The 24919-nt window shown below is 38.0% G+C and overlaps 1 protein-coding gene across 1 annotated transcript in view; it reads left to right on the forward strand.

Annotated features, from left to right (window-relative positions):
* The window catches only part of LOC139767199 (methylenetetrahydrofolate reductase (NADPH)), a 33762-nt gene extending 13293 nt beyond the window's left edge, over positions 1 to 20469 (forward strand). Inside the window, exons 7-14 of the mRNA XM_071696318.1 lie at positions 477 to 799; positions 6573 to 6728; positions 7216 to 7312; positions 7889 to 8017; positions 13289 to 13387; positions 16666 to 16839; positions 17772 to 17894; positions 19635 to 20469. Of these exons, the coding sequence (XP_071552419.1) occupies positions 477 to 799; positions 6573 to 6728; positions 7216 to 7312; positions 7889 to 8017; positions 13289 to 13387; positions 16666 to 16839; positions 17772 to 17894; positions 19635 to 19871 (1338 nt within the window). The 3' untranslated portion in view covers positions 19872 to 20469. The remainder of the gene's footprint in view (positions 1 to 476; positions 800 to 6572; positions 6729 to 7215; positions 7313 to 7888; positions 8018 to 13288; positions 13388 to 16665; positions 16840 to 17771; positions 17895 to 19634) is intronic.
* Positions 20470 to 24919: the final 4450 nt, after the last annotated feature.

The following is a 24919-nucleotide window of genomic DNA, read 5'->3' on the forward strand; positions in this document are numbered from 1 at the left end:
TTATGGAGACTTTTGCTGTGGCCAACTCCTTGAGGGAGTTCCTGCAGGGAATAGGCATCGGACATATGGATGGATGGATGGAAAAATGATAATTTTTTAATATTTTTAACTACCTTAAAACCTATATCTGTGAAAGAGTCATAATGTTACCTAGGACCTTTCTAAAGGATCCTGTCACTCAAGGCTGCACTACTTTCAGTAGTAGGGAAACGTAGACTCCTTTGGAATGAGAAGTTCTTTGATGAGACCGTACTCCCAGTGATAGTCTCGGTAAAGGTGACTTTTCACGCGCAGTGTAACCTTGAGTAGGTGGAGTCCAGAAACACCACTGATGATAAATTAACTACACATTTAAGTCTTTCGTTACTTTCAGGTTCAGACTCCCCCCTCAAAGAAGTAAACTGCAAAATCTTTGAAACAAGACATTCATTAGTTTGAAGGTATATTGTACCACTGTTTTTTCTTGGATTTTGCAGGTTGATGCTGGGGCTAACTTCATCATCACACAGTTGTTTTTTAAAGCTCAGACTTTCATAAGATTTGTCAGAGATTGTCGAGCATTAGGTATAAATTGCCCCATTCTGCCTGGCATCATGCCCATTCAGAGTTATGACTCATTGCGGCATATTGTCAAACTTTCCAAGTTGGACGTTCCCCAGGACATTATGGCTGTGGTGGGTCCCTTGAAAGACAATGATGAAGCAATCAGAAATTATGGAATTCATCAAATGTGCACATTAATCAGAGAGCTGTTTGATGCAGATATGGCTCCTGGGGTACATATCTACACTCTTAATAGGTAAGTGTTTGTATTTGGTTCAGACATGGCTGTTGGGGTTCTGCACTCTCAGCAGGTAAGTAGTTGTAGGTGGTGCAGGTAGTTCTAGCATACTACATTACCAAAAGGTGAGTAGCTGTCATTGTAAGAGATATTTCATCTGCAGTGGTACTCTTTCAACAGGTAAGTGGCTCTAGGTGGTGCTGACATTGCTTCAGAGGTACTACAGTCTCTTGGGTAAGTGGTTATAAATGGTACTGACATTGCACTACAGGTATGTCAGTCTTGCCAGGTGAGTGGCTCTGGGGGTACTACAGTTTCAACAGGTGAGTGGCTGTGATTCAGAAATGTCTCAAGGGGTATTACGGTTTCAGTAGCTGAGTGGCTGTAAATGGTGTTGATATAGTTCCCAGGATACTGTACTACATTTTCTGCAAGTGGGTGGATTTAGGTGATGTAGACATGGCTCCAGGGGGTACAACAGTTTCAACAGGTGAGTGGCTGCAGATGGTGCAGATGTGGCTCCATTAGTGCTACTGTCTCAGCAAGGGGTGGTAGTTGGTGGTGTAGACATGGTGCTTTGCAAATTAAAAGTGCACAAACAAAAGTTGATTGGACCTCAGTGGTTTACACATGGATTTCATAGTACTGCTGGTACGCAACTGATAATTCCGGTGATTCAGGTATTTTTAATGGGAAAAGCTAACTCTTGTCATTTTTCATTTTGTTACAAATGATTTTTGAGGTGATTTACTGCAGGTATCAGTCACGAAGAGTTTAACATTTGGCTGATTACCATCTGGTAAGTCATCCTGCTGTACTTCAATTTTAGTTTTAAAACAGCCTTTCTATCACAGGATTATTAAGCGTTGATAATGTATTGACTCTGTTAGTTCTTTTTAGTACAGTACCAATAAGAGTATTAGAAAATCACTTGATGTGCACTCTTCATCCTCACTAAACAGATTCTAGATTTTTTGAGTGATGATGGAGAGGATATAGAGAATTTTCTGTACTTGAAAGTAGAAGTGTGACATGCATTGATCTATGGAGTAGAGAACAGAAAGGTTCAGATTGGATTTGGCTGTCTCAAAGACGCAGAAAAGGAAAGTTTTTTGTTAGGTAGCGGATATTATTCTTGTTAGTAAGGTTAAGGAAAAGTTGACTCTGAAGTAGAGGGTAGGAAAGTGGCTAGGAGATAATTTGTGAGATATTGGGGAAGAATATTTCTTTTAAGGTAATAGGGAGAGTAACTTTATGAGGTAGAGGGTAGAAAGGCTTTCTCTAAAGTAGGGTGAATGCAAGCTTTCTGTGAGGGAAGAGGTTGGAGGATGGATGTGGTTTGGAAGATTAGGAATCTCTCAGGAAGTTAGAGAGTTATGAGGTAAAACGCTAGGATACTATTTTGTAGACAAAGTTAAGGAAGCCTTTCTATATGATCAAAGGCTGGAAGGATGTCTTTCAGGTAGATAATAGGGATCTGTGGATTGGAAGGCTCAAAGATGGCTTTTGAGGTTGGGGTTGTCGTGGCTGGTTTGTGTGATTTATGAATATAAAATGTTGAAAGAAAAAACACAGTACAATCCATCACCACTTCTGCTCTGTAATGGTTGCTGTTGGTTGATAGCAAAGGACCATGCATATTACATCTTAAATGGAAAATTTTCTTTTGCTGTACCAGCCAATAAAGAAAAAATTTCTATATCTCATTGGAATGAAACCTGTTAAGATTATATTTGTTCAACTGTTTTGCACAGGAAAGTACTAAATGAATCATCTTGAAGATTCCTATTAGGAATATTAATTTTCTTAAGAAAGGAATCATGCCCATAAACAGATGGAGACCAACATTCTTGAATAAATGAAATGTTTTTCTATCATGGATATCAAACTTCATACACTTTATATTTTTACACAAAAAATCATTACCAGTGGTGTGTATTATTAAGAATTAAAATATGCAATGCTTACCCCACAAGGTCAACATCTAAAGGATTTTAAAGTTCAACAAAAGCTTTCTATCAAAATTAATAAGCTCATATCTTAGTTATGAAAGGCAATAAAGATTATTGTAATTTAAGTTAATTTAGTGCTTTAATTAAACTCTAAACCTACAAGACAGGTATTTGTAGCCTGTAAAAAAAAGTTACAGGTTATGCAGTAACAGGGTTTGCTTCTTTAACCTCAACCTATGTTGGTCTTATGACAGTGCCAGAAATGTTATAAAAAGCCATTGATATAAAATATAGTCAATCACTTTCTCCTTTATCCAGATATATATAATTTACATAAATCTAATATGCTATGAAATGCAATCATGTTTTTTTAATTTTCTCTTTTTGATATATACTGATCATAAATCATTTTCTCACCATAAGCATCAGATACACATTTGTTCAAATCAGCTGGTATAATTCCCGGTACTTAATGATTCCCATTCCTATTAACCTCATTCATCAGTTGCAACAGCTCGAAACTAGTGGTATTATGACTTTAATGGATTTTTTATCCTCAGATAGAATTGACTTAGAAAGAATGTACAATGAATTTCACTAGACTTGGTGAACCTTAACTATTTCAACTTTGAGTACATCTTTACAGTAAAGTCAAGAAGAATTCCATTAAATGACATTTAAACTGGTAATTGCATTTAATAGCATATTACCATTTTGTCATTATGAAATGAAATTAATGTATTAGATAATATCTTTCATTTTAATGTTATTTTTCATATTTCAGACCTAGCAGACAAATCAAGTAGACCCTGTAAATTGTCTGTGATTTTTATTTATATTCTATTTTTTCTGACGACATGCCAGTTTGATATTAGCCACTGTGAAGTGGTTTGTAGAATCATATTTCTTCACTAGTAACATTCTTAATTTTATCTTTCATATATGAAGTATATTGATGGTGGTACTGTGTAGTTACTGTACATTTTCCTCATGCTTTGGAAAGGATTGATAATTATATCTTGTATATACCCCATAGGAAATCTCAGTTAGTTTAATGATGTAATGTGTCTGTTGTATTGGTGTTTGTCTAGATTTATTGTGTTGTCATAGCTCATAGCCTTAATTTGGCTAGATATATTATGCTGTCTTGACTGTAAATCTTTATGTGTTTAATTCTAAAGCTGTGTAGAAACGCTGACAACACCCACGAAAAGCTATAAATCCAATCCACCCATCATATTAACATGCTGTATAGGTATGGTGTCAATGCTTTTAAAAGTAGGCAGACTGCATGTGAGATGTAACATCTATTTTTTTCATGGAAAACCACCTCTCTTTTTATTCTGCTTTATTGGTTGTATGTATATTTTTAATTGAATTTTCATTTTGCTTTCAGTATCTTGAACAGTATACCAATGTTTTATTTAGTCTGTAAAAAGGAATGGGTGCACATTGATAAATCTTTCTTTAATTCTTATCATTTAAGAAAGGTCTAAAACTTCATGTAGAATACAAGTTTATTTTTCAAATAAGAATTGAAAACACTTATTTGTAAATTAGTTCCTCACGACTGATTATGTCTACAAATACCTTAACCTCATACACTTTTAACTCTAGCCACTAACTTTCTGTAAAGCTGCAGTATTGCATGCTGCCATTAGTCCTCCTGGTGCCATTAGTGGACCAGAGGATGGTAATGGATATAACATATAAGGCCCTTACAGTAATCTGGCAAAGTGTTTCTTAAGTTCAAATTGGTTAATAATGAAAGTAAATTGTTTACTTTTATGACTGGATATTCTTCTTTACCTTATCTCACAGGCCAGGATGTATTTTTGATTGCTACTGATGAACAGAAGTCTAGGGTAAGATTCGATGATCTATCGTGTGATTGTGCCCGTATCAGTAGTAATGTTGTAGAAGCATTCTTAATGAAAATCTTTTAGAAAGATTTATAAAATCTGGTAGATATAACACTGTTGTCTGTGAGAAAAATATACCCCATTATATCTTTTAAATTGAGATAAAAACTTATGTAATTATGTTAATTTAATTAAAAAGAAATTTATATTTCTTGTAAATGAATGCTAATTAACTTAGAAACTGGTATATTCGTACAAAGGCATCTTTCTTGTATATACAAGGTCCATTTATACAAAAGTAAGTCCAAGAAAATTTCCCAGAAAAAGCATTTATATTTTTTTTAATTTCATCCTGCTGTAAAAGTAGATCCTGTAATGCAACTTGCTTATGCTCCTCCTCCACATTAACAGAATGTTATTACATCATTTGCTATTATATTCACTATCATTGTAACACAATAATCATTCAAATTCAGTATGATAATTACAATTATTTATTTCTAAAAGACAGTAACCAAAGTTTGAATTCACTGAAAAAAATAAAAAAATTTAATGTGTAAAACACTGATGTTCTTTTTATGTGTGTCAAAATACATACCATCATTAAGCAGCATAGTAAACTTTTTGAAAAAAAATAACAAGAAATATTAAGAAAATGAATAAACTGGTACTTTCTATGGAAATACCATCATCATCATACTTGATTGCCGTTTCCAGTGGTAGAGTAATAGTATTAGGAACAGATGAAGAAAGGCCACACCTGCTCACATCCATTCTATAGTTGCCCTTGTTCAGTCTTTTTACAGCACATTGACCCCCTATACCACATAATTCCAATTCACTCTATCCCGTGCATGCCTTTCACCCTCTTTGTTTATGAAGGCATATGGACAGAATGAGTGAGAAAAGATTAACAAAGAGGATATATGTGTCAGAGGTGGAGGAACTTGGTGAAGCAGGAGACCAAATTGGAGGTGGAAGGATGAAGTGAAAAAGATTTTGAGCAATCGTTCCGTGAACATACAGGAGGGTAAGAGGCATGCAAGGAATAGAGTGAACTGGAACGATGTGGTCTAATGGGGTCAACGTGCTATCAATGGACTGAACCAGGGCATGTGAAGTGTCTGGGATAAACCATGGAAAGGTCTGTGGGGCCTGGATGTGGATAGGGAGCTGTGATTTTGGTGTATTACACATGACAACTAAAGACTGAGTGTGAACAAATATGGCCTTTTTTGTCTGTTTTTCCTGGCGGTACCTCGCTGAAGCAGGGGGTAGCGACACTGTTTCTTGTGGGGCGGGGTGGAGACAGGAATAGATGAAGGAAAGCAAGTATGAATATATACATGTGTATATATGTATATGTCTTTTTATGTGTACATATAGGCATGTGTAGGTGTATAAGTTGATATGTATATGTGCATATGAGTAAATGGGCCATTCTTCATCTGTTTCCTGGCGCTACCTCGCTGATGCGGGAAACAGCAGTTAAGTATAATAGATAATAAAGAAAAAATATAACTTCGATACTAGTGCAAATGCCCTTGTGTTCAAGTGAAAATGTAGAGATAACGGGTGTTTATTTAACAGTTTATTCAAATATAATGGTTGAATTTCATGAATTCACATGTACCATTGCTTTGTTTCTCCTGGTAATTTTCAGGATTTTAGTCTTGCAAACTCTGTTTGTTATTTCACACATTCTGTGATATATGGGGGCTATTGTGCAAAATGAATATTTTCATTATTAAAAAAAAAAACGACAAAAACTTGAAAGACAAAATATGAAAGCATTAATGATAATTTTTCATTAACATTTATCTATTATATTTTCATTGATTTAGAACAAATGTGATAAGTCATTAACTCTTCTTAAGGGCTCCCCAACTTAATGCTAACTGATAAGGTTTAACTGTATAGTTGTGTATTCCAGGTTACAAGTTTGTTTCCAAAACTGTAATATGATGATCTTTTCAGAGAGGTAGCAACTACAGCAATTCTTAAGCAGTTAGGGCTCTGGGCTGCTTCACCGAGAAGACCATTACCCTGGAAAATGGCTGCAAACCATAGGCGAAGTGGAGAGGATGTTCGTCCCATTTTTTGGGCTTCCCGGCCTAAAGCTTATGTTTACAGGTTTGATATATCAATCTGTCCCCTGATGTTATGGTTAAAATTACTTAAGCTTCATTTTTTAAGTTTGTAGTGTTGTGAATTGTGTATCCCAGAGGATCACAGCTAGCATGTTCAATTTCATAATTTTTAGCTGTACGACTTTTCATTCATAGAAATTAGTTGCATTCACAGTGCAAAGTGGAGATGGCAGGATATCCTGTTATGTCTTTGCTTAGTGTTTATCTGCAAATCATATCAAGAATAAGGCCTAGTTGACCTTTTTCCCTATAGATATTAGGAGACATTATAATAATAACTGTTAATTGAGTTGCAAGCCTATCAACACTTAGGAATAGAGGTGAAGGTGATCAATAAGTTGAAAATCAAAAATTGATTACAGGTGTTGATATATATTTGTTCACAGTTATTAAAAATTTTTATTATTAGACAGTTGAGAATAATTATCATGTAATATTTGTTTTCTCATATGTATGAATTTTCTCAACAGAACCCAACACTGGGATGAATTCCCTAATGGAAGATGGGGAAGCTCTGAATCTCCTGCTTTTGGGGAGTTAAAAGATTATTACCTGTTTTACCTTAAGGTAAGCTCATATAACACTACTTGATGAAAATAAAGATTAAATAGAGTTTTGAGTGAAACATTGAAAGCGATCACTAATAAATAGGGGATGTACTGTACATGCATGTTGAGGCTGTACCATACCATTATGCTTTATGGGTAACTGACACTCTGGGATTCTTTCCTGGTGCTAATTGTAGTTGGCTGTGATATAAGGAATATCACAATCTCTAAATACTGATACAACATTCCTTCCAGTTTAAAGTGACTAAGAGTTACGGTGGTCAGATGGAAGGCTAATGCAGTTATCCTTAACCTTACAGATGATTAGTAAGTTAGCTACCTGTGAGGAAGTTCCACTCAATCCCTAACCACCAAACATTAGATACCTGTCACTGGTGAAAAGCAGTCAAATCCTAAACCAAACACAATAACAATTTCTATTGAATAGACTTGTCTCACTCATGGGACACAATTGTAGTTCACTCAGTCATTTAGCATCTTCAAGTAGATGATCACAGCATATAAGTTTGTAATAAGTAATGCAAGAGATTCATATACTGTTTTCTATGGACTAGAAAATTTTTCTTATTTACAGAGCAAAAGTTCAAAAGAGCAGTTGTTAGCCATGTGGGGAGAAATTCTGGAGTGTGAACAGGATGTTTGGGAGGTGTTCAGTGCCTACGTCAGTGGGAGTTGCAACAAGGCTGGCCATAAGGTTACTAAGGTAAGGAGTTTCTTCCCACTACAGTATCATGTGAATGCTTTAAAATCATTCATCTTTATGACAAAAGAAAATTTTGATTTATCATTTACTGTAGGGCATGCCTTTCAATCAAAACTAGGAAATGTTTATATTGTTTTAACCCAACAAAGATTTCATATATTCATTTGAAAATGGAACTTAATCACTGAATAAAAGCGAGTTTGTTTCATGCAAGTGGTTGAGTCAATATTCTTTTTTTATATGCCACATGGATAGAAAAGAAATCAAGAAAATGCAAACAAGAATAGGTTTTATCACAATTATGGACTCTCGTGCTTAGCATTCCTGACCATGATTTATTCACGGGCTGCCCAGGGTTAAGCACAAACATTAAAATCCTGGTTGTGGCAGTTGGTCCAAAGTCATCCCTGCTGTTCATCCACCTCAAGGGTTTGGTTGATAAAATGGGTACCTGGCTCAGGCTAGGGTATATATTATACTTTGTTGCTGTCTCCCACGTTTCCGAGATAGTGCAAGGAAACAGACAATAGAATGGCCCAACCCACCCACATACACATATATATACATACACATCCACACACGCACATATACATACCTATACATTTCAACGTATATCTATATATACATACACAGACATATACATATATACACATGTACATAATTCATACTTGCTGCCTTTATTCATTCCCGTCACCACCCCGCCACACATGAAATGACAACCCCTTCCCCCTGCACGCGCGCAAGGTAGCACTAGGAAAGGACAATAAAGGCCACATTCGTTCACACTCAGTCTCTAGCTGTCATGTATAATGCACCAGAACCACTGCTCCCTTTCCACATCCAGGCCCCAAAAAAACTTTCCATGGTTTACCCCAGACATTTCACATGCCCTGGTTCAATTCATTGACAGCACATCGACCCTGGTATACCACATCGTTACAATTCACTCTATTCCTTGCACACCTTTCTCCCTCAAGCATGTTCAGGCCTCAATCGCTCAAAATCTTTTTCACTCCATCCTTCCATCTCCAATTTGGTCTCCCACTTCTCCTCATTCCCTCCACCTCTGACACATATATCCTCTTTGTCAGTCTTTCCTCACTCATTCTCTACATGTGACCAAACCATTTCAATACACCCTTTTCTGCTTTATCAATGACACTCTTTTTATTACCACACATCTCTCTTACCCTTTCATTACTTACTCGATCAAACCACCTCACAACACATTTTGTCCTCAAACATCTCATTTCCAACACATCCACCCTCCTCTGCACAACCCTATCTATAGCCCATGCCTTGCAACCATAAAACACTGTTGGAACTACTATTCCTTCAAACATACCCATTTTTGCTTTCTGAGATAATGTTCTCACCTTCCACACATTTTTCAATGCTCCCAGAACTTTTGCCCCCTCCCCCACCCTGTGACTCACATCTGCTTCCATGGTTCCATCCACTGCCAAATCCACTTCCAGATAGGTAAAACACTTCACTTCCTCCAGTTTTTCTCCATTCAAACTTATCTCGTAATTGACTTGTCCCTCAACCCTACTGTACCTTATAACCTTGCTCTTATTCACATTTACTCTCAGCTTTCTTCTTTCACACACTTTACCAAACTCAGTCACTAGCTTCTGCAGTTTCTCACCTGAATCAGCCACCAGCACTGTATCATCAGCGAACAACAACTGACTCACTTCCCAAGCCCTCTCATCTGCAACAGATTGCATACTTGCCCCTCTCTCCAAAACTCTTGCATTCATCTCCCTAACAACCCCATCCATAAACAAATTAAACAACCATGGAGACATCACGCACCCCTGCTGCAAACTGACATTCACTGAGAACGAATCACTTTCCTCTCTTCCTCCTCGTACATATGCCTTACATCCTCGATAAAAACTTTTCTCTGCTTCCAGCAACTTGCCTTCCACACCATATACTCTTAATACCTTCCACAGAGCATCTTTATCAACACCTGTCATATATCTTCTCCAGATCCATAAATGCTACACACAAATCCATTTGTTTTTCTAAGTATTTCTCACATCTATTCTTCAAAGCAAACACCTGATCCACACATTCTCTACCACTTCTGAAACCACACTGCTCATCCCCAATCTGATGCTCTGTACATGCCTTCACCCTCTCAATCAATACCCTCCCATATAATTTCCCAGGAATACTCTGTAATCTGAACACTCACCTTTATCCCCTTTGCCTTTGTAGGAAGAGAGGAAAGTGATTGGTTCTCAGTGAATGTAGGTTTGCGACAGGGGTGTGTGATGTCTCCATGGTTGTTTGATTTGTTTATGGATGGGGTTGTTAGGGAGGTGAATGCAAGAGTTTTGGAAAGAGGGGCAAGTATGAAGTCTGTTGGGGATGAGAGAGCTTGGGAAGTGAGTCAGTTGTTGTTCGCTGATGATACAGCGCTGGTGGCTGATTCATGTAAGAAACTGCAGAAGCTGGTGACTGAGTTTGGTAAAGTGTGTGAAAGAAGAAAGTTAAGAGTAAATGTGAATAAGAGCAAGGTTATTAGGTACAGTAGGGTTGAGGGTCAAGTCACTTGGGAGGTAAGTTTGAATGGAGAAAAACTGGAGGAAGTAAAGTGTTTTAGATATCTGGGAGTGGATCTGGCAGCGGATGGAACCATGGAAGCGGAAGTGGATCATAGGGTGGGGGAGGGGGCGAAAATCCTGGGAGCCTTGAAGAATGTGTGGAAGTCGAGAACATTATCTCGGAAAGAAAAAATGGGTATGTTTGAAGGAATAGTGGTTCCAACAATGTTGTATGGTTGCGAGGCGTGGGCTATGGATAGAGTTGTGCGCAGGAGGATGGATGTGCTGGAAATGAGATGTTTGAGGACAATGTGTGGTGTGAGGTGGTTTGATCGAGTAAGTAACGTAAGGGTAAGAGAGATGTGTGGAAATAAAAAGAGCGAGGTTGAGAGAGCAGAAGAGGGTGTCTTGAAATGGTTTGGGCACATGGAGAAAATGAGTGAGGAAAGATTGACCAAGAGGATATATGTGTCGGAGGTGGAGGGAACGAGGAGAAGTGGGAGACCAAATTGGAGGTGGAAAGATGGAGTGAAAAAGATTTTGTGTGATCAGGGCCTGAACATGCAGGAGGGTGAAAGGAGGGCAAGGAATAGAGTGAATTGGATCGATGTGGTATACCGAGGTTGACGTGCTGTCAGTTGATTGAATCAGGGCATGTGAAGTGTCTGGGGTAAACCATGGAAAGCTGTGTAGGTATGTATATTTGCGTGTGTGGACGTATGTATATACATGTGTATGGGGGTGGGTTGGGCCATTTCTTTCGTCTGTTTCCTTGCGCTACCTCACAAACGCGGGAGACAGCGACAAAGCAAAAAAAAAAAAAAAAAATATATATATATATATATATATATATATATATATATATATATATATATATCAGCTTTGAAATATATATATATAACCCTAGGACCCCTTCTCAGTGATCTAGGGGTATTGAAGCTTCAGGGCTGTGCAACACAAAGTTGCAGGGACAGGATGGACTTTTGAGGTGAAAGTCCTTTGACAAGATTGTATTCTGTTTCATCAGCTGAAGAAGATTCAGTCTTGCCTAGGGTGACCTATAACTTGTGTATCCTCAAGGAGGTAAAGTCCAACAATCGCATCACAACACTCTGACATTACAGTAGCATTAGCAAAATGCAGTACTTCATTACAAATTTGGAACAATGGTTCACCAAAAATCAGCATGTCTGCATCTCCACAGAAGTCTTCAATCACTCTTTGAATGTCAGATTCACACAAATCCAGCTCACATCCTCCAGTCACCTTGAATGAACCATTGCTACCACTGTACAAAACACCAACCATTCTTGGTACCATATATGACACACATTTGCCTTTCACTCCCTGCACCAGGAATATCAATAGAAAAGCAACAAATAAATTTAATGCTCTTAAGAACACTGGCACCAAATTTGGACTAGAAAAACAATGCCTTAGCATCCTTTACAAGCAATTCATTCACTTCACTCTGATATATATCTCACCTGCCAGGTCTTCCACCCTCTCAAAAGCAAATATAAAGTTGCAAACCACACAGTCACTGGCTGACAACCCATACACTAAGAAACAAAAGAATCCTCCCAATTCAGTCCCTCCTCAACATGATCGGCACTCACTTCTCTGCAACAGCAGTAGACCCTTCCCACCCAAGCCACTCTGTAACTAATCATCTACTGCCAAGTAGAAGTGCAAAGCCTGCCCAGTGTATCATTTCAGCAACCTGTACTCAGAAATTCTTCCACTCCAGCTAATGTAACTGACAAAACACATACATACTTGAAATGACCTGACAAGCACAAAAGAATCATCCTTCCAACTCAGTCTTATATATCACCCTACTGAGACTGAAATGACTCGAAAAGCACTAACGAATAATCCTTCCAGGTCACTCTTAAAGTAATTTTGCTGACATGTTTATCCGAAACCATGCAACCCAGACAAATTTGAGTCACACTTTCCCATCTAAGCTCCGGGCATCATCCATCCATACATTTCTAAAAACACTGATTCAACACATCTCTGGACCTTTCATACCCACACTGCAGCAACCACAGTGGAGTCGCCAAACACTGCTGAGATACCTTGGATTCTCCCCACATAGACACGCGCACACAACCTTGCTACACTTTATGGCCTATGGTCTCACCCAGTGGACATGGCTGGCTTCCAGAGTGCTGTAGGAGTTTCATAAAGATTTGTTTTGGCAAGGTGTGATTTCACTCTAAACATTTGTGTATTTATTATCTTTTACATTTTTCATATTTAATTACTATATATATTTTCACGTGTTTTTTATTTGCAGATAAAAGCTTGTTTACATAAATGCACAGAGTAGTTTTATCTCTAAAAATATCAACACTAATGCCTCAGAATTTGTATTTGCCAGCAAGTGGGAACACTGGCTGAGAAGTCACTTTTGATGAAGCTGTATTGTTGTTAGCGTAAAAGAAAGAAGTGCATTGTCATTGAGAACCTTCTTATCCCTAAGAATCCTATCTTATTCTGATTCTGTATGGAGTGCAGCCTTGAGGTTGCAGGATCCCCATGAATGGGGTTCTAGAGTTGTGTAACTAAGTACCAGCTTAATATCTTCTCTCCCATCTTTTAAGTCAGCTGTTAGAACTAAGCAAAATGAAGGTATTCATCATTTGTTAGATGTACAACTTGAATATAATTGTTTTGATAGTGCTGAATAATATAACTTCAGGTTCCTTGGAATGATGATGAGCTTAGTGCTGAGACTTCCTTGCTAACAGACAAGCTTTCAGAATTCAATAAACGAGGAGTCCTCACCATCAACTCACAGGTATGTTACCAAGTTTAAGCAGTCATCTCATTTTAGTAACCATCATGTGTTTAACCCCTGTTATCTGCAGTTGTCTATATTTTCAACCATCATCATGCCATCATATATGTTACCATTGTTCACTATTACATGTTAGGTATGTTTCTAGTCCTCAGCCTTAGTTGTCAGGTATTTTACTCATGCTTATAACAAGCAGTCAGGTATATTACCAGTATTTGTCATCAGTTATTAAGTGTATTATTTGCCTTCATGATTGGCTCTTACATGTGAGGTAATCCTCATTATTAACTGTCATGTATGTTATGAAGCTTCATCATGAGTTATCAGAAGGGTTACCAAGCCTATTAGCTGTCAAATGTATTACTAATTTATGTAATTGTCATCCACTGTTTTGTTAGATTTCATATCATCTAACTGGTCTGTTACCAACCCTCTTCATTAGCTAACAAGTGTACTACTAGCAATAATCATCAGTTGCCAGATGTTTTGCTATGTCTAACCTTTAGCTGTCTGGCCTGTTACCACTTGTTACTACCTGTTGTTAGGTGTACTGTCAGTCAACTCTTTAATTGATGTGTTCTTGCTATTCTTTGCTATCAGCTGTCAGACAGGTTACTAACTCTAGCCATCAGCTTTCATGTTTATCAACAACCTTCATTATCTGCTTTTAAATACGCTGTCATCCCCCACTATCTACTTTCAGGTGCATTACATGTTACTATTAGCTGTCATGTATGTTACTTACCTTCATCAGCAGTCAGGTGTGTTAAAGCCCCTTGTCATCAACTTTCACAGATGGTATGATATTCCGTTACATGTGAATTTAAATTGGTCCATGATTTCCACTGACCAATTCATATTCCATGGTTCAGCCCAATGACACCATGCTGCCCACTATGTACTACATCACTCCAAGTCTCACCAATCCCTTGCACACTCACACTCTTGCATGATCAGGCTTCGATACTTCAAAGCTCTTTCTTTACGTATATATATGTGTGTGTATATGAGTGGATAGGCCATGCTTTGTCTGTTTCCTGGTGCTATCTTGCTGATGCGGGAACAGTGATTAAGTATAATAATATTAATGATAATAATTTTATTATACATGATCGCTGTTCCCCGCATCATCGAGGTAGCACCAGGAAACAAATGAAGAATGGCTTATTCACTCAAGTACAAATATATGTACATAAAACGCCTACATACGCACATATACATACATATACATATCAACATATACATACATAAACATACACATACACAGACATTACATACATGCACCTTTCCTGTCGCTACCCCACCCCACAGGAATACAACATCACTATCCCCTGCTTCATCCAGGTAGCACCAGGAATACAGACAAAAAGGCCCCATTTGTTCACACTCAGTCTCTAGCTATCATGTGTAATGCAGCAAAACCACAGTTTTCTAATCCACATCCAGGCCCCATACAGCTTTCCATGGTTTACCTTAGACATTTCACATGCCCTGGTTCAGTCCATTGACAGCACATTGACCCCGGTATACTACATTGTTCCAATTCACTCTATTCCTTGCATGCCTTTCGCCCTCCCGTATGTTCAGGCCCCTATCGCCCAAAATCCTTTTCTCTTCCACCTCCAGTCTGGTCTTCCACTTCTTGTTCCCTCTACCTGACACATATCCTCTTTGTCAATCTCTCCTCACTTATTCTCTCCATATGTCCAAACCATTTCAACGCTCTCTTCTGCTTCTCTCTCCTCTGGTCTCCACACATCTTTTACCCTTTCATTACTTGGTCAGTCTCTCTTTACTCATCCCCTTCATATGTCCAAACTATTTTAGCGTACCCTGTTCTTTCTCACTCATACTCTGCTTACTACCACCCCTCTCTCTTATACTCTCATTCATTACACTATCAACCCTCCTCACACCACATGTTGTCCTCAGGCATTTCATTTCCAACACATCCAACCTTTTCTATTCTTTTACAAGTGAGGCCCAAGACTTACCCCCATACAGCATCTCTGGGATTACTTTACCATCAAACATACCATCCGGTAGGATGGTGTTTAGTGAGTGGGTCATTTTAATGTGCATGTTTTTTCAATATTGTGTTTAATAGCGAAGGAGGCCTGTGAGTATAGGTTGCTGGAGTGTGAGACAGGGATAAACCTTTGATATCTGCTTAGGGGCTAGTGGTTGTAATGGAGTAGTTTGGACGAGAAGGATTTGGTGCTATTACAAAGATTGAAATGCCGAGCAATTAAAGTGAGATCTTATTGGAATATTTATCTTTTATTAAGTAGGCATTGAATGTTTCTGGTTGTTGGGAACTATGACTGTTCTGAATGCTCTGTTTTATATGTGTTGCATCTTTGTTGTATTTGCCTTTGACAGGATGGATGCTCAGGCAGATTAAGCATAGTTCAGGCTGGAACAAATGAAATGTTTGTAGAGGATTCTAAGGGATTCTGTGTTTTTCTGAAGCTGGTACCAGTGGGTGCTCTGCTGAGGTTGGACATAGTTAGGGTGGAACAAATGAATTGTTTGTTGAGGATTGTAAGGGATTCTGTTTTTTCTGAAACTGGCATCAGTAAGAGCTGTGCTGGTGTTTAGGCTTTTATGGCCTTTTGTGTTGATGTTTGTGGTATGAGGTGTGAGCATTGTATTTGTGTTGTATGTGATACCTAGTAGGGCTGAAGTTTTGTTGAGTTGAAATGTTTGATCATTCACGTTTTTAGATGAGTGCAAGTTGGGTTTACAGTGAATTTCTGTGGGGATGTAGACATTTTGTAGTGTTCTGTTTGTGTCATGTCTTGTTGCTTGTTTTTGCTCATGATAACTTGTTTAGTGTTAAGATGCTATGGTGTGATTGTCAGGTCATTTTCATATGAGAAGACTCACAGACTGAGGTTTGTAGGGATGTAGGGGGATCATATGGGAATATCATATGAATAAGATTAAGCTTTGCCTTGTAAGAAAATATTTTTCTCATATGAGTGGGTATTTAATTCTCCAGAGCTTATTCAACCTCACTGGTACATCCTCATATTGGGGGTTTAGTGATCTAATTGTGATCATATGATATTCATATGAAGTTTTGGGTGCCTGGAATAGAAATTAGTACACATTAAGAAGGGAAGGTAAGGCTGCAAATATACTTTTGTATTTTCATTGCATAATTAGGCGTGCCAATTTCGATGTTAATGGGAAGAATAGACCAGTCAGCCTGTCCTCATCACCAAGAAAAATTTATGTTTAAGTAAGTTTTTCTCACCTAATTATTTTTTCAGCCTAATGTCAATGGAGCAAGCAGTGAGGACCCAGTTGTTGGATGGGGGATGCCAGGAGGATATGTCTACCAAAAGGCCTACTTGGAGTTCTTTACATGCAGTCAGAATGTAGATGCTCTCCTGAATGTTCTGCCACTTTTTCCCAGAATCAACTATCATATCTTAAACCATGATGTAAGTGTTTTACTTTTATGGACAAATGTAGAACATGTATAATATACAGCTGTATGGTTGGTATACTTGTTTTTTGTGATAAAAAGTTAAATGTATTAGATATAAGTAATTAAGAAAAGTGTAGCTTTGTAAGTTTAATTTGTCCAAGAAATACTTTTTAAAACTAAGATAAAGATTTTGTAAGGATGTGATTGAAACAGTGTTTCATGAACCCTCTCACTTTAGTGTTAAGGGGTTGGTAACAGTCCAAATATTGGAAAATGCTGCTTGCAACACCTTCTTTGAATATAGGTTGAAATAGACTAAACAGTAAAACTGAATGGAGGCATTACACAGGTGTTTAAAAGATGACTTGATGGTATAAAGAGTTAAAGAGATGGTGTCTTACAAAGAAAGAACTTTCTAGATTCTGCAATTAGATAAATGATTAAGACAAGGATATCCTATCCCCGGAGAGAGATGGTGTATTTACCAACAGTTTGTGTTCATTCACGCTTCTCCAGATTTGGGTTTTTGACATCATTCATCTTGATAAAAAGGAGACCCAAGTGAGCTGTTGTTCATTTAAGGTTATCTTGACCTTATTTACAAATGTCGTTACCAGCATGCTATTTTTGGTAATTTCTCTGCCATTCCCTAATGGAGCTAGAATGTCTTATCCCCTAGATTCATTGGCCCCATCAGCAGAAATTAATGACTTCAGTAGTATCAGACTAATTTTCATTATGGAGTTTATGTATATGTATATTTGAGTCCTTAGCTTTTTGATGTGTACACATTAAGTAATAGTGTACAAGATTACTTAATTTTTTTTTCATACTTGATCTCTGGTCCCCACATTAGTGAGGTACTGCCAGGAACTGACAAAGAAAGGTCACATCTGCTGACATCATTTTATCATTATGCTAAATATTTGTATATTTTTTCAACAGGGTTCAGCTGATTTCAGTAACTGTCATAAACATCGTTCAAATGCTGTGACATGGGGTGTGTTTCCAGGTACTGAGATCATACAACCTACTGTAGTGGACCCTCTCAGTTTTAAGGCTTGGAAGGTAAGCAGATTTAAGTGTTTATTTATATGAAAATATTGTGGATAATCAGAGCAATAGTCCTTATGGCTAAGTTGTACCACAGCCAGAAACCTGTATTAAAAGGAATCCATTTATTTGTCCTAAATGGTATATTCTGTTCTGCAGCAAGATGGTTCCTGTGTAACCTCAGGTGCCCACAATCTTTGCATGTTTCTGTATTTTATACCCCTCATACTTATTTGATAGATGTGTCTGTCTGCTCCCATTGTAAGGCATCACAGGGGGCATGACCTCAGCCATCAGTGCAGCCAAACACATGAGTATGCTTTTGTATTTCTTTGCCTCCAGTTCAATATTGTTTTCATAAGCACTTTTCAGTGTTTGTGTTCACAATTATATTAGTTCACATGAAAGCATTACCAGACTGCCTGCAAGTGGTTGCATTGTGAATGAGAAGTCACCATCAGTACCTTCAGATGCAGGTAGGGAAATCTGATTCTCAAAAACTCATCAGTACTCAGTCACTCCTTCCTTGTAATTTGAACATCCTCTTGAAAAATTTCATTGTACTTGTGTGTGCTCTTTTACCCATTTTACCATGAATGACATATTTCATAGTTAAACATGAGAGTGGAAAATTCTTCCAGCAAACCAATCCTTGTCTAGTGCTCACTATTTCCTCTCATCATTTTCCTTCTGAGCTTTAGCAATTTGCTTTCCATTTAGAACTGTGTTACCAATTGTGGTGTATCACTCATTCTGTTTGACTAAAAAATTGCCCTAATAACTTTGATTCATTCTTCCTTTTGGAAAGTACTAAGGGCTTATCATTGAGTTCAGCATGTATGTTTCAGCACACCTGGGGAGCTTGTATCAGGATTATGAACCTTATATGGGTCAGGGACTTTCACTATCTTGCTTATGTCTTTTCTAGATATTTCATTGCTTTCCATGATCTCCTTCCCATTCCATCTGACTGGTGTTAGTGCAATAATTTAATTACCTGTTTGTACTGTAAGGGGAAGGAGTTTTAAACTTGCTGGACCCCCATCTCTTGACCATTTCTACTGTCATACAGCTCTCCAGATTTCTGTGTGCAGTCTACCATGAAAAATTTTTATAAATTCAGGTATACTCTGAGGAAAAATGCCTGAAATAAATTATAAAAGTGACAGTAGTAATGGGGGACACTAGAAGGCTAATGTGCAGCAGTGGGGAGTCAGTGATAGCTTTAAAAGCTGCTGAACAGAATTACATTTTCTTGTCAAGTTAGATTTTATTTTTTTCCAGACAACCCAGTTGTGAGCCAGTCAGGCCTCCTGTTGTCTATCTTTCTCATGTAAACTTTCATGTAAACACATCTGAACTTGTTGTTCATCTCCTTACATATCTTTAAATCATCTACTATAAGTCTTCCTTCTGAATCCTAAAGCCTGATCTCCTGCTTTTCAAGTAATATTTCCTTCATAGATTTATGACAGAGTTTTAAATCGTCACCTTCCTTAAACACAATATACATTAATTTCTTTGTGCCTCTTATCTTTCTATACCTATTTCATGCTGTCTTTTATGTGTAATTTCCTATTTCTACTGTATGGGGAGGAAGTCTTATACTCATAGGGTCCCACTCTGGAACATTCTCTACTATCATACAACTTCTTAAATTCTGTATGTTGTCTATGTGTGTACTTTACCTCTTTTGAATGTTTTGATCATAAAGTTTAAGTAACTTTTAAGTGGCTTTTTTTTTTCTTAATTTAGGATGAAGCATTTGGATTGTGGGAGGAACAGTGGGGTAAACTATACCCAGAAAACTCTCGATCTCAAGAAATAATCCGTCACTTCACGCAGAACTACTACCTTGTGAACCTGGTGGATAATGACTACCCAAAAGAATCCTGTCTGTGGGATGCACTGGAAGCCATGTTTGCCTGGAGGAAACTGAAGGAGGAGAAATTGGAGGAAGGGGATGCCACTTACTCTTGTGGTTGTCCCTAGTGAATGCACAAAGAGCAGAGCTTACTCTTTCTGCCTTTTTTTCTTTCTTTCAATCCTGTTCACCCTTTCCAGCCTCAGCAAAGTAGCATCAGAAATATATGACTGAACCACAACAGAAAAATCCTTGAGTAGCTCTTTCCTCTGTTCCTTCTTTGAAAAGTATGACTAATAACATAAGGGGAGGATTCTTTACTTCTTTTAGTCACCTTCTATTTCTCCTCCATCCCCTTTGTTTTTATTCATTATATGACCATATGGTGTTAAAAACTTTGACTGTGTATGAAATGAGGACTTTTTGAAGGTATTTTGTGTTTATAGTCAAAGCTAGTGTGAATTGTAAGAAGACACTGGTATATTTATTCTGACGTTCATTTGTAAAGGATGCTTTTAGGGCACTACTGAGGTAAATGAATCTTTTGAAATTGTGATCAGTGGTGTCACAAATTGTTGGGTATTGGGGAAGTATCACACTGAGTATTGTATATTGGAAAATGGTTTGACAAGGGACAACCAAACACATGTACACCAGATCTTATCCTTATAGCTTTAGATTTTTTATGCTTTATTTATAAAAAATACAGAATAAATGTAATTCAAACCTCTTTTTTTAAACCAGCCATTTTAAAGAATACTGAGTCCCAATTGAAGAAACCAGTTCACCATCATCATCCAATGATATTTTGATTAAAAAAAATTCTCAAAACTTACAAATTATTAACGCTTTGCATTTCCACATTTCTTAAATGTATTATTATACTAAGTGCATTTGAATAATGCTTAAGTGAACTGTTATCTTGATTATCACTTCCTTACTGAATCACATGTAGCCAAAGTAAAGAGAGTAATGTTCTCAACCTTAGCAAATTTAAACCCTTATAACTTGCAGAAAACTAACATTGTGTGCAAGGGAGGCATGTAACAACAGGGATAAATGGAAACTTGCTGTGGCTACCCCTTGAAGGGAGTTCCTTGGGGGAACAGTTATGCGATAAACAATGACTAGTACGATACATATTAATAATCAACAATTTATATATACAGTTGCTTCAGTCACCACTTATTTATCAATGTTTAAAATTCAAAAGCCGAAAGCAATGTCAGGTTCATATGCATTAGAAGAATTCAAAAATTGTTTCAGCCCTGACGTAAATATTTCCCCTCAGTTGAGGAACCCTTCCTGGGACTTTAATGAATCTCCTAGTTACCTGAACCTGTCTGTCAGTTCTAATATTCCCGAATTTTGAAATATGAGAACCCATCTTCCCTTGTTTTCCCAGTGATGGTATTCTTTCACTCCAATAAGGCAGGGATGAGACTCGAGTAAATCTGAGTGTAAGAATTAGTTTGTCACCTATTATTAAATCAATGGATTACCAAAGCTCCTCAGTATCTATTCATAATGTAAGTAAATGTTTAATAATGAAATGAAACCAGTGACTACCATCCACAGCCAAACCCCAAACACTTCCCTGCTGCAACCTATTTGAAACCACATGCCACTCCCCCCAAAAAAGTATACAGTATATGATTACCATGCAAATCCCAAACCCTCAAATAGAGCTCTGGCAGATTCAATGTTATGCCCATTCAGAAGAAAAGCAAAAAAAATTTGACTCCTTCCGGTGCAAGAAGTTCCATGACGATATTGGACTCTTCGTTTTGTGATGATGATACAGCCACTAAGTGTAATAAAATGCAGGCGGAGTCCAGTAATACTATCCAATATATATAAATATATATACTGTCTGCCTTTTTTTGGTGATGGGAATGAATAAAGGCAGACAGTATGAATTATGTGCATGTGTATATTTGTATATGTCTGTGTGTGTATATATATGTATACGTTGAGATGTATAGGTATGTATATATTGTGTGTGTGGATGTGTATGTATGTATATGTGTATGTGGTATGGTATGAGGTGGTTTGATTGAATAAGTAATGAAAGGGTAAGAGAGATGTGTGGTAATAAAAAGAGTGTGGTTGAGAGAGCAGAAGAGGGTGTTTTGAAATGGTTTGGTCACATGGAGAGAATGAGTGAGGAGAGATTGACAAAGAGGATATATGTGTCAGAGGTGGAGGGAACAAGGAGAAGTGGGTAACCAAATTGGAGGTGGAAAGATGGAGTGAAAAAGATTTTGAGTGATCTGGGCCTGAACATGCAGGAGGGTGAACAGGGCATGTGAGGCGTCTGGGGTAAACTATGGAAAGTTTTGTGGGGCCTGGACGTGGAAAGGGAGCTGTGGTTTCGGTGCATTATACATGACAGCAAGAGACTGAGTGTGAACGAATGTGGCCTTTGTTGTCTCTTCCTAGAGCTACCTCGTGCACATGCGCGGGGAGGGGGTTGTCATTCCATGTGTGGCGGGGTGGCGACGGGAATGAATAAGGGCAGACAGTATGAATTACATACATGTGCATATATGTATATGTCTGTGTGTATACATATATATATGTATACGTTGAGATATATAGGTATGTATATGTGCGTGTGTGGGCGTGTATGTTTATACATGTGTACATATGAGGGTTGGGCCATTCTTTCGTCTGTTTCCTTGCGCTACCTCGCTGACGCGGGAGACAGCGACGAAGTATAATAATAATAATAATAATAATAATAATAATAATAATAATAATAATAATAATGGTTCAACCTCTGGCTATGGAGAAGGGAAATGTATAATTTATTTACACAAACATCAATAGTAGTTTTCATCAATTTAACCAATGTGACATTCATTTTTTTAATTTCATTTCAAGATAGAAGTTTCAGTTTTCTAAATTATTTCTTACATTTTTCATATGTATATATATATGTGTGTGTATATGTGTGTATGTGTGTATATATGTGTATATGTGTGTGTATGTATATATATATATTATCCCTGGGGATAGGGGTGAAAGAATACTTCCCATGCATTCCTCACGTGTCGTAGAAGGCGACTAGAGGGGACGGGAGCGGGGGGCCAGAAATCCTCCCCTCCTTGTATTTTTAACTTTCTAAAAAAATGGGAAACAGAAGGAGTCACGCGGGGAGTGCTCATCCTCCTCGTAGACTCAGGTTGGGGTGTCTAAATGTGTGTGGATGTAACCAAGATGTGTAAAAAGGAGAGATAGGTAGTATGTTTGAGGAAAGGAACCTGGATGTTTTGGCTCTGAGTGAAACGAAGCTCAAGGGCAAAGGGGAAGAGTGGTTTGGGAATATCTTAGGAGTAAAGTCAGGGGTTAGTGAGAGGACAAGAGCAAGGGAAGGAGTAGCAGTACTCCTGAAACAGGAGTTGTGGGAGTATGTGATAGAATGTAAGAAAGTAAATTCTCGATTAATATGGGTAAAACTGAAAGTTGATGGAGAGAGATGGGTGATTATTGGTGCATATGCACCTGGGCATGAGAAGAAAGATCATGAGAGGCAAGTGTTTTGGGAGCAGCTGAATGAGTGTGTTAGTGGTTTTGATGCACGAGACCGGGTTATAGTGATGGGTGATTTGAATGCAAAGGTGAGTAATGTGGCAGTTGAGGGAATAATTGGTATACATGGGGTGTTCAGTGTTGTAAATGGAAATGGTGAAGAGCTTGTAGATTTATGTGCTGAAAAAGGACTGGTGATTGGGAATACCTGGTTTAAAAAGCGAGATATACATAAGTATACGTATGTAAGTAGGAGAGATGGCCAGAGAGCGTTATTGGATTACGTGTTAATTGACAGGCGCGCGAAAGAGAGACTTTTGGATGTAAATGTGCTGAGAGGTGCAACTGGAGGGATGTCTGATCATTATCTTGTGGAGGCTAAGGTGAAGATTTGTATGGGTTTTCAGAAAAGAAGAGTAAATGTTGGGGTGAAGAGGGTGGTGAGAGTAAGTGAGCTTGGGAAGGAGACTTGTGTGAGGAAGTACCAGGAGAGACTGAGTACAGAATGGAAAAAGGTGAGAACAATGGAAGTAAGGGGAGTGGGGGAGGAATGGGATGTATTTAGGGAATCAGTGATGGATTGCGCAAAAGATGCTTGTGGCATGAGAAGCGTGGGAGGTGGGTTGATTAGAAAGGGTAGTGAGTGGTGGGATGAAGAAGTAAGATTATTAGTGAAAGAGAAGAGTGAGGCATTTGGACGATTTTTGCAGGGAAAAAATGCAGTTGAGTGGGAGATGTATAAAAGAAAGAGACAGGAGGTCAAGAGAAAGGTGCAAGAGGTGAAAAAGAGGACAAATGAGAGTTGGGGTGAGAGAGTATCATTAAATTTTAGGGAGAATAAAAAGATGTTCTGGAAGGAGGTAAATAAAGTGCGTAAGACAAGGGAGCAAATGGGAGCTTCAGTGAAGGGTGCTAATGGGGAGGTGATAACAAGTAGTGGTGATGTGAGAAGGAGATGGAGTGAGTATTTTGAAGGTTTGTTGAATGTGTTTGATGATAGAGTGGCAGATATAGGGTGTCTTGGTCGAGGTGGTGTGCAAAGTGAGAGGGTTGGGGAAAATGATTTGGTAAACAGAGAAGAGGTAGTACAAGCTTTGCGGAAGATGAAAGCCGGCAAGGCAGCAGGTTTGGATGGTATTGCAGTGGAATTTATTAAAAAAGGGGGTGACTGTATTGTTGACTGGTTGGTAAGGTTATTTAATGTATGTATGACTCATGGTGAGGTGCCTGAGGATTGGCGGAATGCGTGCATAGTGCCATTGTACAAAGGCAAAGGGGATAAGAGTGAGTGCTCAAATTACAGAGGTATAAGTTTGTTGAGTATTCCTGGTAAATTATATGGGAGGGTATTGATTGAGAGGGTGAAGGCATGTACAGAGCATCAGATTGGGGAAGAGCAGTGTGGTTTCAGAAGTGGTAGAGGATGTGTGGATCAGGTGTTTGCTTTGAAGAATGTATGTGAGAAATACTTAGAAAAGCAAATGGATTTGTATGTAGCATTTATGGATCTGGAGAAGGCATATGATAGAGTTGATAGAGATTCTATGTGGACGGTATTAAGAATATATGGGGTGGGTGGCAAGTTGTTAGAAGCAGTGAAAAGTTTTTATCGAGGATGTAAGTCATGTGTACGTGTAGGAAG

This window comes from Panulirus ornatus, chromosome 59 (assembly GCF_036320965.1).
Source record: "Panulirus ornatus isolate Po-2019 chromosome 59, ASM3632096v1, whole genome shotgun sequence".
Lineage (NCBI taxonomy): Eukaryota > Metazoa > Arthropoda > Malacostraca > Decapoda > Palinuridae > Panulirus > Panulirus ornatus.